The sequence below is a fragment of the Eretmochelys imbricata genome, chromosome 26 (genome assembly GCF_965152235.1).
Source record: "Eretmochelys imbricata isolate rEreImb1 chromosome 26, rEreImb1.hap1, whole genome shotgun sequence".
Lineage (NCBI taxonomy): Eukaryota > Metazoa > Chordata > Testudines > Cheloniidae > Eretmochelys > Eretmochelys imbricata.
Window position 1 is genome coordinate 13,171,054 of NC_135597.1, and position 21,082 is coordinate 13,192,135.

The following is a 21,082-nucleotide window of genomic DNA, read 5'->3' on the forward strand; positions in this document are numbered from 1 at the left end:
TCTAGTGGTGGCTATTGTTATTTATTTCTCCACGATGCTCCAGGCTGTCCATGGCTGCCCACAGTCATAGAGAAGGACAAGGCCCCCGCCATAAAGAGCCGACAGCCTAAGGACTTGGTCCCTGAAGGGCTTTCAGCTCCCACTAAAGTCAATGGGTACTGAGAGTACTCAGAAAAGATGCCCAGCACCTTTCAGGATCAGTTCTTAAATTAGGGCCCGATCCTGCAGCCCTTACTCAAATGAGCAGCTAAATTGTGGGACAGGACATTGCAGAATTTGGCCTGGAGAACAGAAAGGACTCACAGCTAGTCGATGCAGCACAGGGCTGGGAGTGAGGACACCTGGTTTGTTTTCCTACTACTGACCGACTGCATGGCTTTGGGGAAGTCGCTTGGCCTTCCTGTGCCTCAGTTTCCCCCTCTAAACAATAGTTAAAACAGTCATGCCTTTGTACGGTGCTTTGAGACCCTCATATGCATGGCCCGATAGAAGGGCTCAGCGAAATAGTTGTACGGCTTGGATGTTCTTCAAAGGAAGCTGACTTCTATCGCTGCAGCCAGGGTGTTCCGGCTTGTTTATTGGAATCAAGCCTTTGATGTCAGCATGAAACGGTGCTGCACAGAATTTCGACGGGAACCTTGTTTGGAAAGCAGCAGACTGCACCCGCCCTAGTGTCTAATGGCGCATGAGGCTGGCTCCTCTGTTTACAAAGTTTGCTCTTGAGATTCTACCCAGTTCATGTTGTTGTTCATTATAATTAAGGCTTCGGTGAAGCCAGTGTGAATCTGCCGTTATCCAGGAATCCCGCCCTGGGAGTCTTTTTGTTTCAAGACACAAAACAGGGATCGGTTCCTTAGGCGAATTTTTGGAAGTGGATAAAAATAGGGATCTGTTTTTAGGGCTTTCTTCTAGCACAGAGCACAGGGAACTGCGTCCAGGGCTCTCCTAAGACGCAACAGACGAGATCTCTTCTGACACAGTAACAAGGGAAACGCCTCCAGGGATCTCCTTTGTCGCAGCCCAGAGATCTGTTTGTGGGAATCTCCTGTGACAAAGCACAGGGATCTATTTGCAGGGGTGAGTTAGGGCAGCGTGCATGCAGCCACTCAAAGCACAGGGATCTGTTTGCAGGGATCTCCTGTGATGCCAAGCTCTTTCAGAGGAAAGATTAGGGCAATGGGCTAGTACTTGGGAGACCCATATTCAACTCCCTGTTCTGCCATAGACTTCCTGCGGGACTTTTTCACTAGGAGGGTGGTGAAACACTGGAATGTGTTACCTTGGGAGGTGGTGGAATCTCCTTCCCTAGAAGTTTTTAAGGTCAGGCTTGACAAAGCCCTGGCTGGGATGATTTAGTCGGGGATCAGTCCTGCTTTGAGCAGGGTGTTGGACTAGTTGACCTCCTGAGGTCCCTTCCAACCCTGATATTCTATGATTCTATGACTCTGTGCCTCAGGTCCCCACCTGTACAATGGGGCTAACAGCACTGCCTTGCTCCACAGGTGTGTTGTGTGGATAAAACAACAACGGGGGGCCAGATAAGCACCTAAAATAGACTTGCTGGGATCTCCTGGACCCCAGAGCCCAGGTCTTTCTCCCTCCAGTGCCTGGAAGTGGAGAACTTCCCCTTTAAGTTTTTCCGTGGATGCTAGGAAGCGGCTAGTTCCAGTCCCGTTTTTAAAGGGATTTTTATTTTAGGCTAATTGGCTTCCTTAAAAAAGAGAGAGTGAGAGGGAAGGGAGATGCTATGGGTTCTGTTTCCATGGAAACTAGCAGCCGTAGGCTGGCCGTGTTGCATGTCACAGAGAGGGAATAATGGCCCAAAAGGTAAACTTGGCATAGGGATGGTTCCTTTGTCGGGGATGTTTGAACAAAGACAAAAGCAGCTGCCAGGATCTCTCTGTCCCTATTTGCATCTTGTACGTGGCACGGCAAGAGGAACCAGATGGGAATAACTGTAGATCTGCAGCCAGCATCAGCAACGCTTTGAACTGCCACGGCTGACTCTGGATCTGCCCGTCACCTACCCTGGGCTGTCCAGTGACTCCCGCCTCCGCTGCACATTGACTAACAGTCATCCATCAGACCTCCATAAGAAGATGTTTGAAGACAGGGTAAGTAAAAATAAGATCCTGCCCCGGGTTTGGCAGGCTGAGATCAGGAGCAAATGTCGACCCGCAGCGGGCTAACTGTCCCAAATGACGCACCAGCGTTGCACAGCCGAGACTGGCATCTGGGCACCAGCGGGGCACAAAGTCACTCTTTAACACTTCCCGTAGGTGGCGCTGAAGAGCACTGAGAATGGCAATAAAGGAGCAGGTCAGGCGTCGGGTGGTTGTGACCCTCTCTTTGAGCATGCGAGCAGCTCCCAGGCTTACTTCTAAGGCATCTCTGCCCATGAACCTGATTCTAACACCCTGGACCAACTTCCAAGCTCCTTTACCCAGATGCTGCATGGTCCTTACTACTCAGGCAAACCTCCCACTGCCAGTCACTGAGCGTTTTGCCTGGGTACAGCCGGCTGAACAATGGGAATGGTGGCTGGTGAATATCTTTGTGATTAGCTGCAGCAAATCAGCTGTGCTGGCAGCTGCAGTGGCTGAAGTGCTGGATTGAGACTCAGATAGAGGTGGCTCTGCCATTGGCCTGCCGGGTGACCTTGGGTAAGCCGCTTAGCCACTCCGTGCCTCGGTTTCCCCTTCAGTAAAAAGGGGACAATGATACCAACCTCCTTTGTAAAGCGCTTTGAGAGCTACTGATGAAGAGTGCTATATAAGTGAGATATTGGGTTTTTTTGTTGTGTGTGAATATCTGGGCAAATGGTCTATTCATTGCTGATCTGGAAACTTTCACATATTGACAACAAAAATCCTCACCAGAAAGGGTGTCATTCACTCTCTTCCGGTTTGAAAAGTTTCAGTCATCTAGTTAAGGAGCAGAGAGGGTCACCATGTAGCAACTGGTTGCAAACATCCTCTAGGTAAAAGCCTGTTTGTGAGGACTATTTGGTGGATGCAAAATGATACTGGATTTATTCACAGAAATCCTGATCCATCTGAGAATGATTCTTGACCAGAAAAACAGGGCTTAAGTCATCCAATAATTTAGTCACAGGGAATAATAAAACCCAGCTGTAGAGCTGAGTAAAGATCTTAGGTATGACATTTGTTTGCATCATCTGGGATGAGCAGATACTGAGCATATCTACTTATCAGATCAGCACCTGGACCTGAAATTGCTACGGACCACCTGGCTTTTCTGTCTGATTGTTCCTTATCTTTCATCCTCTTTATGTTAAAGTTTTCAGCCCCAATTCACTTAAGCACGTGCTTCATTTTCAGTCCCACCGAGGTCAACAGGCCCATTCTCATACTTAAAATTAAGTGCTTGGCTGAATTAAGGCCTTGGATGCTAAGATAGTTCAAAAGTGCCAGCCTGACGAGGAGAAAATAGCTAAGAGAAGGAGAAAAAGACCAAATGCAAGGTTAGAGCTGATTGAAAAATGGGAATGAAAATAGTTTGGGGCATTTGAACTGAAATTTTTTCCCGACGAAATTAGAAATTTCGATGGAAATTTGCAAACTTGAAAAATTTCAATCAGATAGTTGAAAAAATTGGGGGGAATCGTGAAAATGTGCTTGAATTTTTTCCCTCTTTTCTTTTTTCAATCAAAGTTTGGCTCCATTCAACTAGTTCTGTTAAGTTTAAATAAATGAATCATGAGGAAGAACGCTTTCTTCCACTCATAGGAGAGGCTGCCTGTAAGTATCCGCAGCAAGGCCATTGTACTGTCCTCCTTCCAGCCTTCCTCTGCAGTGATACTTATGCCATGGCTGCGATACACTGGGGGCTGAACTGAGGACCTCTAGCCTAAAAGCACGAGTTACTATGGATTAAGCTAAAGAGCAGCAATGCTCTACAGTTTGCTAGTGATTAGGCAGTGGGTGTGTTGTGACCATTACTTATCACACTGGGCATTGTCATTTCCTTGTTTCCTTGTGCTCCCCCTGTGTCTAGTCAACTGTTGCCTGTCTTGCACTCAGATGGGCAGCTTTTCAGACCAGATCTTTGTTGTGTGTCTATACACCACCCTGCACAACAGGGCCCTGCTTTCTAGACCCCCAAGCCAGTGCAAATTATTAATTTCAGATCTTGGTTAGTGCGCAACCAAACTGTCTTAGCCTTATGAGTGTGGCCCTCGATTGAGACTTGAGACGACTGCGTTCTGGTCCCAGATCTGCCATAGGACCTTAGCAAATCATTTCTTCTCTTCCTACCTCCATTTCCCCCTTGATAAAATGGAGCTAGTAAACACTTTGAGGTTCTTGCTGTAAACTCTTTGAGATCCTTGCTGTTACTGTGAGACCAAGTTGCTTTGCTATTAATGCAAACTGTGTTCAATTTCTTATTATAATCTCTCTCTCCAGAACAGAGGGCTAAAGACTCACTTCCTAGCTGCACTGCACTGACCCGGGACTCCTTTCTTATGGATACACTTCCCCACGCCTGCTCCACCAACAGACACCTACGCAGATCACAAACAGCTGGTACTTGCTGTCAGAGAGGGAGCCTCAGAACGCAATTATAGCTCTCAGTCCAAATAAATACAATAGGGTTGCCAGCTCTGCGTTGCCAGATCCCAGTGAGCTCATATATTTTCATCATGTAACACTGAGAACATAAGGAAGAGGAGGTGTCTTTATCCATCTCATAGCACTTGCAGGCAAAGTAGGAAGGGCTGGATTTTGAAAACCCTGGTGCTTCGGTGCCCAAATGCCAGTGTAAATTTGGCGCTAAGTGCTTCTAAAGGCTTTCAGAGATGCATGCATTTGGGATCACAACTGGTCAGGGAGTTTGTTCTTCTACAGTCAGGCCAGATTGGAGCCCCCTATAATAGAATACTTGCATGATCTGATATTAATCTGACACAACATGTAATCACTTTGCATCCACAAATGCCACCCTACAAATTGGATTAGGTCTGGAATGGAGGCAGGGATAGCCCCCAGTTCTCTTGATTTTGTAGTCCACATATTACACCACATTTGAGTCCGTTGACTGTCTCTCTAGAGTTCTTCGATTGTAAACTCTCTCTCTCTCTCTCTCTCTCTCTCTGGATTTTCTGTCTCATGGGAAACTCCGCAGTTTTGATTTTTTACAAAACCAAACATTTTCCAAAGAGCAAAGATCTTATGCTTTGACTTTTGTTTTCACCGCTCTACAATGAGTGGAATCCTATGTGGTGCTGAGCCTCTATTGTACTCATCAGATCAGCCCATGGACCTGACCTTGCTACAGACCCCTTGGCTTTTCTATTGGATTGTTCGTTTATCCCCCTGGGGTTAAAGTTTTCAGACCCTGTTCACTTAAGCACATGCTTAATTTTCAGTCCCACGGAAGTCAACAGGCCCATTCAGGGGGGAGGATTCATTGCCTGTCCTTTTATTGAGATAAAATCTAACCATTGCGTTCCAATTTTGAGCTTTTTAAAAACGATTTTATGATAAAAAAAACCCCAATGAATTTCATTTTGAAATTACTTTTTGAGCTGTTCCATTCCAGAAAGGTGGAAACAAGCCATTAGGATGTTATCAAAAGGCTTCCTTTCCTTTTTCTCTACGTGAATTTTGATCAAAAAGCAACGTGTTTTGGGAGACGTTTCGATGTGGGTGAAACCGACAACGACAGCCTGGTTCAAAGCCAAAAGGCTGAGATGAAGCAACCAAGAGGATCAGCTCCACAGCTAGTGTAAATTGATGTAAATGGAGCTTCGCTGATTAACACCAGCTGAGCATGTGGCCCACAAAATCCTCTCATGCCTGCCTCTGAGGAGTTACAAGTGGATGTGAAGGGAAAATGAACACTCTTGTCTTAAGGGCTGTAATATTTTGGTCTCGCAACCAGTAAACACGGGCCCTCAGCGGCTCTTAATGTTCTTTTTGGGCCCAGACGCCATTGTTTGCATGAAGGAGCAAAGGTGCTATTAGGAGCTGTTTACCCAGTGCAAACGAGGGCCCAGAGCGGAGGGGATGGGTGGGTTAATGAGGGAGGTGGTGCCAGGCAGCATGCAGTCGGCAGAACAAAAGATTCCCCAGGCTGTTTTTTGAACACTGGTATTTTGTGCCTTTGCTGACTGCTCGGTTCGGCCTGCCAAGTCTTATATTTCCAGTCCCAGGAGGCGCTCGGTGAATTGCACCCACCGCATAAAAGATCTCGGCATCTTTATTGTTAACTGCATCACAGGCGCACCTGCAGGCCCCGTCATGCTCAGCTCTGGGACATGTGAGAGAGTGGTCGTGCCCTGAAGAGTTCTCAATGGACAATACAGACATAGGGGGCGGGGGGAGAAGGTGGTTTGTTAGCCCCTCTTTTACAGTGCAGAATGGAGCCACAGAGTGATGAAGTGACATGCCCAAGGTCATGCAGCAGGTCAGTGGCAGAGCTGGGAGTTTAGCCCAGGGCTCCCAAGTCCCCAGCTGGTGGACGAACTACAAGCCTGCCATTAATCTATAGCAGCAAATGAGGAAAAAACCCCTCCTCCAGTGCTCACAACTGAAGCCTTACTCCAGCCATAAAGGGCCAAAATTTGGTGGATTTGGCCAAATGTAGGATTTGGTCAATTGTGCCTTGTGCATTCTCTGAAGATGCTGCTCCTGAGTTCCCATCACCTCCAACCTGGGAGCTCAGACTCCTCCTGGTCCATCAGCGTCCAAACCTCTCTCCTCATCTCAGGCTCTGAAGGAAGGGGCACCTGTCCTGGTCCCCTCACAGGAAGGGCCCCTGCCTTCATGGAAGGTGCTGCTTCTCATGCCCACAGAGGGAAAGAAGTGAGTATCATGAATCCTGAAGGAATGAGCCATGCGCTCGGCCACCGTGCCCATCCCGTGAGGGGGTAAGGATCTGAGTACCATCGCTCCACTGAGAGGAAAGGCGTTTGCCTGATGGCCAGGTACCCTGACGGGAGTGTCTGCTCCAAAGCCAACCCTGCCTCCCCAAAGTGTCCACCCTGGACAGGGTGCTGGAACAATTGTGCTGAGAGCCATTGAACCAACTGTAAACCCTGTGTATGATGGAAATTACTTCAAGCCAGGGGGTGCTCCAGCACCCCCCATGCCCCTAGTTTCAGCACCTCTGACCCTGTACGCCGCCTCCTTTGCCTTAGGACAGGCTGTCCACTGGCTCCCCACGTGCATAAGGGCGGGAGAGGCAGGCAGCACAGGGGCCATGCCCCATGCTCTGGGTGTGCATTCTGCAGAGCCATGAGGCATGGAAAGGGGGAGCCTGGCAGAAGGAGGGCAGCAGTTGAAAGTGGGGTGGGGGTGGAGGTAAGAGCACTGTGACACATGGGATGGAAGGGATAAGAAGGTGAGCTAGAGATGGGAGCGAGTGAAAGGGTTAAGGAGGGTGCCTGTGAATTATACAGCCTGAGATAAGCAGTCTGTCTATCTATCCCATACACATCTATTCTATCCCCGTACACATCTCAGCCATCCCCGTATACATCGATCTATCCCCGTATACATCCACCTATCTCCATACACATCTTTCTATGCGTCTCCATAGACACCTGTCTATCCATCCATCCCCATATACATCTATGTTTCGCCAGAGACACCTGTCTATCCATCCATCCCCAGAGACACCTATCTATCCATCCATCCCCATATACATCTATCCATCCCCAGAGACACCTATCTATCCATCCCTCCCCATATACATCGATCTATCCCCATATACATTTATCTTTCCTCATATACACCAACCTATCTCCATACACATCCATCTATCCATCCACCCATCCCCATACACATCTATCTAACCCATACACATCTATCCCTACCTGGCTCCATGCACATCTCTCTTTCCCCGTGGCTACATCCCTCTGTCTCGCCCTCCCCATACACGCCTCTCTCCACCCCCATCTGTCTCTCCATCCCCACGGCTCTCTCCGTCCCTCCCCATCCACACCTCCCCTGCCCCAGGCACCCAGGTCTCTCCATCCTCCCCCTCTCCCTGGCTCCGGACTCTGCAGTGCGGGCTGGCTGGAGACGGGGGGCGGGTTTGGGAGGGCCGGGCACGGGAGGGTTAAGGGGCTGGCTCGGCGCTGGGCGGGGGCTGAGCGCTGGCCCGGAGTCCCGGCGCCGAGTCCCGCGGGCGGCGGGGCTGGAGGCGGCTCGGAGCGGCGATCCCCGGGCAGGCTCCCGCGAGCGAGCCATGCAGGTAGCGGGGCCCGCCGGGCACCGGGCATGGCCCGGCCGGGGAAGGGGGGACGCGCGGGCACCCTGGACACTTGCTCGTCGGGGGCGTCCGGGCAGGGGAAGTTGGGTGGGGGGCCGGGGGAGAGGCTGGGTGCAGGGGAGGGGTCCGGGCTTGTGGGTGTGTGTTGGGGGGATCCCCTGCCCCATGCCCACTGGCGGTGCCCGGGGCGGGGGTCTGCAGAGAGACCCCGGGAAGAGCGCGCCCCTAGAGGCTGCCTTGAGAGCGCCCGGGGGGACAGGGGTGTGGGGGGCCGGGCCACCCCTTCCCTCGCTGTGGGGGAAAGCACTGAAACCCTGCCATGGGGCTGGATCCTAGAGAGTCAGGAGGGGACAGGAGTCTGGGGGGGACGCCCAGGACACTGACCAGGGACAGGATCCCGGGGAGTCTCCGACTCCCAGCCTGTCCCATTGCCTCAGCCCCCTCTCCTACCTCCATCCCACTGCCCACCCCAGCCCCTTCCCTTTTCCCCTCCTGACCCATTGGGCTTTGACCCTCCCACCTTATCCCCCGCCCTGCTCCCTTGTTCCATTCTCCCCCTTCACCCTCCCACCAGCACCGATCACTTGCTCCTCTTTCCCTCACCCCTGCTCTGAGGTCCCCCTTTCCACCCACTCCTCCCCTTTACTCTGACCCCCTCCTGTTCTCCTTCCACCCCATGGACTTGCCTAGGCTCCCTGCAAATCTCGGATCCCCCTCCCTCCATCCCTCTGCTCTCTCTACAATTCCTATTCCCTTTCTTCCCCATCCTTACACACACCCCACATTCCCTCTAGCTGATGGTGGGGCAGCCCTGCGTCCCGATCCCTCTAATTACCTCCCAGAACAGGTGCAGCCTGGATATTTCCCCATCAGCACCTCTTAACTCTGGAGAGAGCCCTGTAGGGAGCAGAGAGGAGATGGGTCTCCAGGGCCTGGTCATCCCTTGGCTACTGAGACTTTCCAGTGGGTAGGGGGAACCAATTGGTACCTGTAGGGTGACCAGATGTCCCGGTTTTATAGGGACAGTCCTGTTTTTGGGGACTTTTTCTTATATGGGCACTGATTACCCCACACCTCCGTCCCGTTTTTTCACAGTTGCTATCTGGTCACCCTAAGTACCCAAGTTGTGGTTTTTGTGCTGTATATACCCTCCCGCAAGGAACTGGGCTCATAGCCCCCACCCCCACCCCCTCAAGCTGATTGAAAAATTTTCATCAAAACATTGGGGGGAGGGCCCACAAAATGGCTTTTCACCCCAAATCATGTTTCACCCCTTCCACCTTATTTTATGTAGGTCACCGAGCAGCCATTGAATGCCCATCAGTCACTGCTGACCTGGGCTGGGTATGAACTGGTGACCTAACAAGATCGGACGATACTGGGCAATGGATTGTTAGCCACTGAGCCCTTCTCCCGGGGAGATGCCCAACTTAACTGCTTGTGGTCTTGCTCATGCTTTGCTATGGTGCTGAAAGCTACTAGGTCCCATCGGCACTAGCCGGTCATACTAGCTGATAGGTACTGGCGTAGTAGAGGATGTTTTGCAGACAACCGGTGTCATTTTCCTAGGTGTCCTAGCTCCTTCCAGTGTGGTCCCCTGTGCCCTATGCTTTGCTGATGAGCCTGCAAGAAAGAGGAGATATATATATTTAAAGCATTAATATTAAGATGCTGGGCAGCCCCCTGGAAAATAGGAATGTTTGGGGGCATGGATCGCTGTCCTGGGGTGTGTGTCACTTTAAGGCCTACAGGTCACCTGACCCTCATGTTGCACTATTAAAAGACAGCATCTAGGCACTTTTCCAGCTTAGCTGGAGGGTCCTGGTTCTGTTTGTGCCACCTGGAGCCTTGCAGCTGGCTGAGACGTTGGTCTCTTACTTGCAGATGGGCTTGTTCCCCCGCGGGGAGGGAAGCGGCTCCTGAGCTGGGAGCTTTGCCAGTGGAGTTAAAGCTCTCTGCAGCCTGGTACTGGGTGGTTTGCAAGTGATCAGCCTTTGTCAACCCCCCTATATTTGCCAAGTGCTGCTGTAACCACCCCAGCCCCATTTCTAGACAGAGGGCAGCCCCCTGGGGTGGTTGTTGGGTTTGAATGGGTGCTCCTCTTATTTACCACCCTCCTGGTACTGATCTTCATGTTCCCCCTCCTGCTTGCCCCCCCTCTGCGCTGGGTTACTCCCTCTTCCACTTGCCCTGCCAAGTTCTTATATCACCCTCCCCTCCCAGTATCTGATTCTACCTTACCTTTCACTTTCTAGTCAATTTCTCTCCTTTAAATCCTATTCCCCCTCACACGCCCTTTATCCCACCCTGTCCTTTTTCTCCTTTACTCTGACATCCCTTGACTTGTTCGCCTCCTGCCTCAGATCCTGCAGCCCAGTCTGTCTTAGCTCAGCAACCCCCCGTTCCTGCAGAACCCTTTGTCCCTTCTCCCCCCCACTTTCTACTCTTGCTCCATTTCACGCTGCTTAGTGATAACTACTGAGGGGGGAATTAACCTGGTTCCTGGTGACTTAAAGTGCAGGCTCCACCCTGTAAAAACCGTGCTACAAAAATAGCACGTTGGAACTCCCACGGCCTCTGCCCCTGTGTGTATCCATCAGATCTGCTGGCTCATGTGATTTAGGGGATGATTACGCTCTGGCTGAGGTGTAATCCCCAGCACGGGTAGATATTTACATGCTCACTGTGCCCCACTAGTGCCTAAAAATAGCCGTGTGCCTGAGGCAAAACTTGGTAGAATTGTTAACTACGCTCCCAAATGAAGAGCCACACTGAGCTGTCCCACCCCAAGGCAGGACGGTAACTGAGGGCAGATCTTTACTACCAGAGACCTTTTGCAAAGGTCTTGACTTCCCGATCCCAGGTTGATCTAACAGGGCTAGCAAAAGAGGACTGAGGAGGAGGGGTGTGGACCTGGAATAGGGTTTGAAGTGTGGGTTCAAGCGCCCTAAAATCCCACAGGCTGATTTTGTGGGACTTCTTCCAGGTGTGGACTGCTTCCAAGCTAGCTGTGGAAAACAGGCCCATTTCAGATCTGACCCAGCACTGGAGGATCTGAATATCCCAAATCTAGTGGCGGGGGATGGTGGATTTAGGATTCCAGTTCAGATGAATGGTAACCTTTATAACAACCCACACTTGGAGGCCGATGGTGCAATTGCACTGCAAAACCCTGGTGCTCAGAGCTCTGCAGTCTAGTTCTAGAAAGGAGCTCTGAGTGGTTCTCGAGAATAAATCCCAGACAGTGAGTGGGGTTGCATACCTGCAGCTGAAGGCAGAATGCTGCACCCAGGTGCTAATGCAAAGCCCCTGTGCGCCATTTCCAACCTCCGTGCTTGCTTTTGATGTCCCAGCTGGGCTCCTCCAGATCGCTTTTAATTTTAGCTCCTGTAATTGCTTTGTAAATTGAGTAAACAGCTCCCATTCCCACCTCCCCTTGCCCCATTGCCTCTCCTGCCCTGATAATAAGCTGGATAGCTGCACGCTGCTGGAGATTTTATGAGCTGTTTAGACATGAAGCAAGCCGGGGCAGCCTGGCGCGGTAGGTAGGCAGTGCCACGTCAGCAGGGTGCCTGCCCCAATGAGCACCAGTCCGTGGGCACAAGCTGATGCAGCAGGATGCAAAACTGGAGTGATGGGGGAGTGTTGGGGGCAGAATGCAGGATGGGACGGGTGGTTTCAGGGGTAGCTTGAGATGTTGTTGTGGAGGTGGAAGAAAGCCAGGAGTGATGGCCAGGTGGAGGGGACGGGCTGGGTAGATGATCTAAGTCAGGGAATCGCAGATGGGGGTTGTTGCAGAGAGGCCTTGCAAGTTCAGAGAAGCTTGGACAGCCTGTGGAAGAAGGGAAACCAGAGCCCTTCGTCCTGGGCAGCGAGAGGCCATAGGCAGCATTATGGTGGCAGTGATAGAAGTGAGTTCAGGCCCCGTGCAGCCCGTACGAATCCTCCCTCTACCCAGCCGCACATCCCTGTCCCTTCCTTGGGAAGCAGCCCATGCTACTTGCTCTCTGCAGGCTCTGGGGGGCTGAAATCTCGCAAAGCCTTCCCCAGCCAACAGGATTCACTGAAGCCAGACAAAGAGATACAGAACCTCTTCTCCCTAACCTCTGTTTGCCAGAAGCTGGGAATGGGCGACAGGGGATGGATCACTTGATGGTTCCCTGGTCTGTTCATTGCCTCTGGGGCACCCGGCATTGGCCACTGTCAGAAGGCAGGATACTGGGCTAGATGGACCTTTGGTCTGACCCAGGATGGCCGTTCTTATGATCTGTTCTCCCCCTTCCCTTAGCAACGAGCCTGGGGTCTTGCCCCCGGGCCTCACTGCTGCCCTTTCTGTTGTCTGTGCCGTGAAACTCTGGATGTTCTGAGGTTCCAAACCAAATTGCTAGCTCAAGGGAAGGAGACGGGCTGCGGGCAAGGCTCCATGAGCATTCGAGGGGAGTGTCGAGAGCTTGGAGCAGCACCCCCTGGTATACACGAGAGCCAGTGATGTAGTTCATGGTGTTACAAAGCCAACCCTACCGAGTACTGGATAAAAAGTTGAGTGTTGAATGCCTCCAGAAACCGTGAGTTCAGGACCACCCTTGGCAGCTTTTTCCATTGACTAGCTAGGGTCTCCCTTGTATCTAACAGGTGAAAGCATGGTGAATTGTATTCCCAGTTGCTAGCCTCCATTAGGTCCAGCCCCAAATCCCCTGTGTATTTCTTTCTCCCTCACTGGTGTTTGCAATTGCTCCCAGTTTAGCATTTCCCATGGGGTCTGAGAAGCAGGACCAGTGCTGGGAAAGGAAGAAAGCCGAAAGGACACAGGCTCAAGGCAGCTCAGATGATAAACTGGGGAGGGGAAGTCAGCTGTCTGTCTGGGAGCCAGTGTTGCCTAGCAAACACAGCATGGGCTTGGAGACAGGACTCCTGGGTTCAGTTCCTTGCTTCAGAAGAGAGTTTCTGCGTGGTTAGGATAGGAGAGCAGGGAGCGAGGACTCCCGGGTTCTTGTCACAACTCTGCCACTGATCTGCAGGGTGAGTTTTGTCACTGAAGTTCTGTGCCTTGGTTTCGCCATCTGTATAATGAGGAGAATACCCAGCTTGCAGGAGAGCTGGAAGTTATTAACTGGTTAATTTCACCAAAGCCCTGGGAGATTCTGTGCCAAGAGGGCTGAGGAGAAGGGCAAAGGATTGGCGTGTTTTGTGTAACATTTAACCTATGTTTCCCCTGCTGCAGCTCTGAGCCGATCCCTACTTGTTCTGTCCTCAGCCACTAATGAGAATAATTGGTCCCTGTCATCTTTAGAACATCCCTTGCATTTCTAGATCTCCCCATAGCCGTTCCTTCTGCAGCGTGGCCTTGCCCAGCTCCTCCAAATCTCTCTTCCTTTGCGCTCTGCTCTGGAATGACTCCAGTTCGTCATGTGGTTTGTCATGGATGCATCAAGTCACATTAAACAGCTGTCAGCTTCCACTCCAGAGGTGACTGCATTTAAGCGGTGAGCAAAGTGAATCCTGGATTGCTTGAGCCAAACTCTAAAGCCAATGGCGTTACACCAGAAAGGAGTCTTGCTTCTTGATGAAGTACTTTGGGATCTATCTGTTCAAACAGGACCTTAGAAATGTACTTGGATGCCAGGGCATGGGTGTAACAAATGCCTGCATCAGAGAGCCTCTGTGCTTGAGAGCGGCAGACTCGTGACACCCAGCAGAAGTTTAGGAAGTGTGCGTTTGTGCTGGAGGCTCTTGGGATGTGTCTCCAATGAGCCGTGTCTCCTTTTGTCTAGTTCTGACCTGGGCGGTATCTGGCTGGGCCAAGGTTCCCAGGAACAGGTGCACCTGTCAGGTGGAATTAGCCCATGCTGATAAATAATGAACAAGCCGGGAAAGCTGACAACAAAAGGGGAAGCGCTGTGCATTATTGATGGGCAGCGATGAGGGGCTCGTCACATGGAAGGACAGATGCTGCACTGCGGGTGTCAAGCGTGGCACAGAGCAGGCCATATGGGTCATGCCTCCCCCTGCCCAGATTCCCTGTCACTTCTGAACCCTGGTGGAGCAGGAAGATGCTTAAAGCAAGACAAGGGGTGGGAAGGGACCCTGCAGGTTTGGGAACAGGACCCTCAGCAGCCTTGCAGCCACCCCTCTTGTTTGTTTGTTTGCCAGAAGCTGGGAATAGGCCACAGGGGATGGATCACTTGATGGTTCCCTCTGGGGCCCCTGGCCCTGGCCACTGTCGGCAGACAGGACACTGGGCTAGAAGGACCTTTGGTCTGACCCAGTCTGGCCGCTCCTATGTTCTCTTCTGGAGGTGAAGCCATGAAAGTCAGTATCCTCCTGTGTCATCTCCCCCACCCCCTACCCCTCAGCAGACAATCGATGGCCCAATGTTGGGGCTCTGTAAAATCATCAGTCAGGCTAAGCAGAGGGTCCCACGAGCAGCCTGCGATGGGCTCAGTAGATGGAGGAGCTCTCGGTCAGACTGGATCCAGGCTGGTTCCTCTCAAGTCCGCCCAGACTGCTGCCAAACCTCCTCTCTTCTAGCCCAACAGCTGCTCTGACTCTGGTGTCCTTTCATGTTTTGTTCCCTGCCCGATCCCTCCAGCCCTTACTTGGTTGATGGGCGCTCTCCTGCAGGAAAGACTTTAGCTTTTCCTTCTGCTCCGTGTGTGCACAAATCCACCTCCCCCCAAAACTTGCCAGCCATAGAATCTCACCCCCTGGCTCACCTGCACGGGTGGTGGAGGGGCGGGGGGAGACGACCATCTGGCAGGAGTGACGATTCTCCAGCTGCAACACATCAATATCTCACCTGCTCTCAGAAACCAGAGCTGCTCTTCCCCCTCCCCCCCCCCAGCCCCCTTGGTGCGCGTCTCTGGTTTTCTCCACTGCCAATGGTGTATTGGGTGTGATGTGTGAAGCCTGGTCCACCTAGAAAATAGCTTGATATGTAGAAAGGAAGTGCTGGGGAGATGGTTACGGATCAAGATAAGTGACTTCCGCCTGGATCCCGACTCTGCCCCAGCGTGGGCTCACTGGACTTGACTCAGTAGCGAAGTCATGAAGAAGAAACTTACCTAGGGGTCCTGAGTCCCAATTCCCCTCTTCTGAATTCTATTCGACGCCCTGTGCTGGGACATGTCTTAGCCCTTATCCCAGACTCTCAGATTCTCCTGTTGGCATCGCTACATCGGCTCTCTTCTCAGAGCCTGGGATGCCCCGATATCTTTTTGGCAGGAGCCGCTGGGGGCAAATCCCAGGAAACCTGTTAGCTTCCCCCCGCTCTGCCTTTCTAGCAGACGACCCTGCAGCCATCCGAGGGACACGCTGGTGAATTCGTTGTGAGCCACCAGGCTAAGCGAGCCTGACTTTGCTTAGCTGGAAAAATCCGTAATTTAAAAATTAAAACTGGCTTGTCAAATTTGTAGTTATAACGTGCTTTAAAAACCGTGACTCCCTGGCCATCTGTCTGCTGGGCTTAGCTGGCTCCGAACTACTCAAATCACTTTGGTAACACAGAGCCCCTTTGGTCTGTTGAATCCTGCATTGCACGTCCCTGGAGTGAGCATGCCCTGATCCAGGACACACGTTCTGTGTGGCGCGGCAGTTTGTCTGCGAGCGGGGTGACTCGAGCTGAAGAGAGACGCGTCGTGGGAGCTGGCTGAATCTCCCCCACTTTGGTGGCTTGGCTTTCTTAACTTTGCCTGTGTCCATTGGGACGGGTTCTGTGCCAGCGGTGAGCCAGGCTGGTAGGAATGACTGATGGGATAGGTGGAAGCTGCTTCCCTACCGGCTGGGCATCTCCCCTGGCATCTTGGGCCAATCACACTGAACGACTCAGGCTAGGAAAAGCTGAAGGAGGAGGCAGGTCCAGATGTTGTTCCAGCTGGAGCTTACAGAAGCTGCTGTCTCCACACAGGCTCCCTGTGATCACAGGATCTTTGCACCATCGTGATGCCCACAGAAGCCAAAGGCATTTTGCTGGAGTGCTGGGTTACACCCAGAGGGAGGGGACGAGGCTGGGGGAAGGAGTGAGCAGGGTTGCTTTAAAGCCCTAGTCACATGGAAGCGCAGGGTGTGGATGGAAGCCACCCAGGCTCCAGATTGCCCTGAGGACAGGTGGCTGCAATCCGAACTCTGCCCTTTCCTGAGAGTGTCGTACCCACGCATGTGGCTGGTATGCCCGGCACGGTGGCCTGGCAGCAGAACCACTTGCAAAGGGCTCACACGGCCTAAGGTGAGACCATGCAAGGTCCTAGGGCTTGATCGGCTAAAGCCAGCCCCTGGCTCTATGTGTCTGGCATGAAGCCACAAATAACTGAATGGCCTGACTAAACAGACAGTCCTCATTACTGTCAGAGTGAATTGCAGACAGCAGTGGGAAATCAATATTTCCAGAGACAGGGAGTGAAATCTAGTGGCTCAGAGCAAGGAATTGGGAGCTCCCAGCTCTTCTACTGACGTCCTGGGATGTCTTAGGCAAGTGACTTAAAAGCTTTTGGCCTGCCTCCGTTTTGGCTACATGGCTGGACACCTGAAGTGTAGCAAGCTGGGTCCCCAGAGCAGTGGATTCTTTGGAAAATATCAGCCTCGAGCTCTGTGCCTTAGTTTTCCTCTCAGTAAAACAGGTATAACGGTATCTGTCTACCTTCCTTGGCACAGGGACGTTGGCTGGCTAATCAATGCTTGCCAAGGGCTCTGAGCTCCTTGGATGGCAGGCACAAATGATATGCCGTTATCACTTCCAGGCAGCCCCCACATACCGAAGCATTGTCACATCGCCTTGCGTGCAATGAGAAGAGAGGCTGGCTCTGATGGACAGACGGATTGAGGTCGGTTCTCTTTTCAGTGGGAGATGGAATAAAACCATCAATTATTCAGCAGACACGCAGCTCTGTTATCTTTACAGATGCGCTCCTCGGAATTTAGAAACCGCAATCTGGGCACCGGTGATGCCAGCCTGAACTCCTTACATGTGTTTCTAAGTGCCCATCGTTGTGGTATTTGGGCACTGGGCAAAGGACAGCACCTCCCATCGGAAGAGTTCAGTGTTCGTAAAACACTTCGGATGTCCCGACCTGCCAGTGAAGTAGGGTTGTAACTGTCATCCTGGCGTCACAGAGGGGAAAATGAGGCACAAAGGCTAAGAAACAGGCTCAAGGCTACCCTGAGTCTGTGTCAGCGTCAGGATCGGACCTTGGTGCACCTGGTTGCCAGTCTAGCACTCCTACAACTCCAGGCCACCCCTTCCTCAGGAGAGAGGAAGAGGCTGGGCCTTAGGAAACCACCATCATCTCATCCCTGTGGCAGCATCTCTTCAGAACTGCCCCTGCAGGCAGGCTAAAGTGGGGTGGAAGGGTGTGTGTGTGTGTTGGGATGAGAACGGGGGCTGTGCGGGGTGACAGCTATGGGGACTGGGAATGCACCCGTAATGGTCCTGGTCGGAGGCAGAATGCTCTGGGGGAATTTCTGTGCAGAGCATGGCACGGGGCAGGGATGGGCTGGAGATCAGGGATGGGGGTGGCCAGAGGTTTTCCGGTTTCCTGGGCATCTGCCGAAACCTGTCGCTGGGGCCGCGAGAGCCGCCTCCTCTGCAGTGCCTGCCCTGCTCCCCGTTCATCTCACATCTGATCTCAGCCTGCTGCCGCTCTCCGACCCCAATGCGGGGCAGCTCCCCCCGCCAACTCCCAAAGCTCCTGCTCCACAGGCAGAATGTTTCTGCCCCTGTGTGGACCACGCTGCGCCCAGTCACTGCAGGAGCTGGTTCCCAAACTGGCCGCATCCAGCCCTCTGCTATCCTGCTAAAGCCAGCGGGGGTGTAATGGAGGGCAGAATTGGAGGCCTGCTCGTGCCAGCTTCCCGGCTTGCTCGCACAAGTCTCTGCCCCGCCCCTTGCGGCTCCCGGTGCAAGAGCTACCTCCTTTGCATCTCCTGCCTGGAGCCGCTCTGCTGCAAGTTGTGCCCCTGCTTTGGGGTCCGCTGTGAGGCTTCGGGGTGCAGAATGGCTGGGGTGCAGGTCCACCCCCGCCGTGTCCCTGCCTGCTCATGCTGCACCTCTGCCCGGCACGCCCCCCACTCGAACGCCTCCTGTGCTTAGAGGTGGTGCAGGGACATGGGCATGTTTGCAGACCGGCCTCGTACCTGCTTTGTGGCCCCTTTGCTCCAGTCGAGCTGGCACGGAGGGGCCACAGTAGGGTGACCAGACAGCAAGTGTGAAAAATAGGGACGGGATGGGGGGTAATAGGAGCCTTTCTAAGAAAAAGAACCAAAAATTGGGACTGGCCCTATCAAATCAAGACATCTGGTCACCCTAGTCCACAGGCTGATGTTGCATTAGCCCCACAGCGCCCTCTCCCTCTGCTCTTGTGTTGATTAACTCAGGGGGGATTGTCACATCCTCTTGGCATGAGAGAGGATGCCTGACATGAAGATGCAGTGTGTGTGTGTGAACAGCAGTTATTACAGATGGGGTCCAAACCCCAGGGTCAAATGTGTCCCCCTGACGTTGGGGGCAATCAGAGCTCTGGGGCTTGGACCCAGTTCTGCTGGTAGCTGTCATGCATTGATATCTCCTAGCTCGCCATGCCCACCTGCGTGGGGCACTGTAAGGGGTAATTGCAGGTGGTGAGTAGGAACCTGGCTGCCTATGTGACTTCCCCACCTCTGGGCGCTGACCTGGGCTGTGTTCCGCTGCAGGACGAGACCAAGGAGACTGACGGGAGCCTGCTGGGCGACTCAGGTCACACTCCCCCAGGGAAGAAGGGGCATGTGAAATGGCAGAAGCCGCAGCTCACGCGCAAGGCGCTGCTGAAATGCTGTCTGGTGAAGCGGATCCTCTCCCGCGCAGCGCCCGAGGGATCAGGTAACGAGCACGGAGATGGGGCTGGGAACTGGGGCTGGGGCCTGGGTTGTCTCCGTTTGGTGTCAGGTTCTGGATAAGGGATTGGGAATCTCTCCCCTCCAGACCAGCGACATCGAGAACTTCCCAAGCCTGTAAAGTTCCACCTGGGACCACCAGGCGAGGGAGGGTGGGGAATGGGAATCCATCTGCCCCCACATCTGTGCCAACGCTGCCAATCCCCCATATGCTGGCAGAGCGCCTTCCCTTTTGTGCCCGGCCCTGCCCAGTGGCCCCATCAGACCAGTCTCCCTGGAGCAGCCTTGCCGAGACACTCCTGCCCTGGAGGTGGGAATTGGGGCGGGGAGGGTCAGTCTCTTATCCACCTCCTGTCCAGGCCGGTCATAATCCTGCATAATCCCCGGCTCCTTCCTAGAACATCGCTCTGAGGATTAATGCCGGGAGCAGCTGTTGAGATCCAGAACAGTCTGGGCTTCAAATCCCCTAGGTGGATCTGTGCAGCATCCCACTGTCCCCCCGCCGTGGCCCCTTCCCTCCATCCCGCCCCAGCAGTCCCATCTGATTGGCTGCAAGGGAGCAGCATTATAAAGCCATATGAACATGACAGACCTGGAAGGCCCCTCCCTCGCCCAGCTTATTTTTACGCCATCCCACACTTTCAGCCTGGGTCACCATGGCTGTTTCCCAGGTTCCTGTATGGAATGTGCTGCTGGGGTTTCTTTCAGTGGCTTGTGCCCAGGGTATATTGTGCCCTTTGTGGAAATGGTGGGCCCCTGAAAGAAGGTCCCCGTGCCGCTTCTGGAGGAACCCCCTCCTCCTCCAATTTGGCCGCGGTAGCACGGGTCGCCCAGCCCAGCCCAGCCCTGCTGCCTCCTATCCATGACATGTGTGAATGCAGGGTCAGCGACGCAGCGTGGTATCCACGAGCTGCCCAGTGGGATCAGAAGGTGACTTGTCTCCAGCTTTTAATTTAGTTGGGAATTGGTCCTGCTTTGAGCAGGGGGTTGGACTAGATGACCTCCTGAGGTCTCTTCCAACCCTGATATTCTAGGATTCTATGATTCATCCCTGCCGACGGAAGCAGCTTCAGGCTGGCCCATGAGCAAAATCTCCCTCCCACCCTCCAGAAGCACAGGGCCCCAAGCAGTTGCTTGTACTTGGAGGCTTCCCCGCAGGTCCCTTCTGGTTGTACTCTGGCCTGTGCATTTGCTCAGGGGATGACGCGTGTCTGCTCTAACCCTGCATCATTACCTGGTTCCATGGGGGCTTTGGTCATGCCAGGCGTATATCTGGAGCGGCAGAAGTAGGCTCATGAGTGTGTGTGGGGGCAACTCCCTCTGGTCAGTGATGGATCTGTAGCTATTCCAGGGTTAATGTTGCAGCCGAATCTCCCGACTGAGGAAGAGTCAGGATCTGGAATTCATTTCGAGTGTAAAAGAAATCTGCTCTGAAGGGGCTGGGAATGGGTGTGATCACCCCGGAGTCTGAATTGTTGGGTGGATGGGATCCAGTCAATCTGTCTCCCATGCCCTGGAAACCACTGCGATCACCCACCTGCACCTGAGAACTTGCTTCCTGACTCAAGCCGAGCAAGGCTTTCTCTTCTCCTGAGAGGAAGGAAAACAGCTCTGCATATGGAGCTGGATGGAGCTCTGTTTCCCTCTGCAGGTAGCCTGGGTGCTCTGCAGCATGGAGAGATTCATTCCTGCTACGGCTCTGCAAGCTATGGCTGGATGCAAATGTGTGCAAGGAGCAAAATGTTCAGTGTGGGTGTTTGTGGCTCACTCCCAGCTGGGGTGGGGAGAGAAGTTTGCTGGTTTGCCAAGGGCGGAAGAACCCCTACGGTTCCCCTGTTCATGGCTCATGGTCCAAAAGAAATACTCGGCTTGTCCTAGCTTCATCCGTCTCCCAGATGTTACTGGGAGACACTGGAATGTCTTCCTCTGCTGGTGTGAGGTTGTGTTCAGATGCTGGGTGTTAGGTGTGCTATACATGGGCTGC

The 21,082-nt window shown here is 52.9% G+C and overlaps 1 protein-coding gene across 3 annotated transcripts in view; it reads left to right on the forward strand.

The window, feature by feature from the left end:
* Positions 1 to 8,101: 8,101 nt before the first annotated feature.
* KCNIP3 (potassium voltage-gated channel interacting protein 3) overlaps positions 8,102 to 21,082 on the forward strand; it is a 75,297-nt gene continuing 62,316 nt past the window's right edge. For 2 of the 3 annotated variants that reach the window (XM_077805517.1, XM_077805518.1), the window contains exon 1: positions 18,962 to 19,084. Coding sequence is in view for 1 of the 3 variants with exons in the window: in XM_077805516.1 (XP_077661642.1) it covers positions 8,215 to 8,220; positions 18,919 to 19,084 (172 nt within the window). In the remaining 2 variants the exon portion in view is untranslated. Of the gene's footprint in view, positions 8,221 to 18,918; positions 19,085 to 21,082 lie in introns of those variants that run through there. The other variant, XM_077805516.1, reaches the window with a different exon arrangement.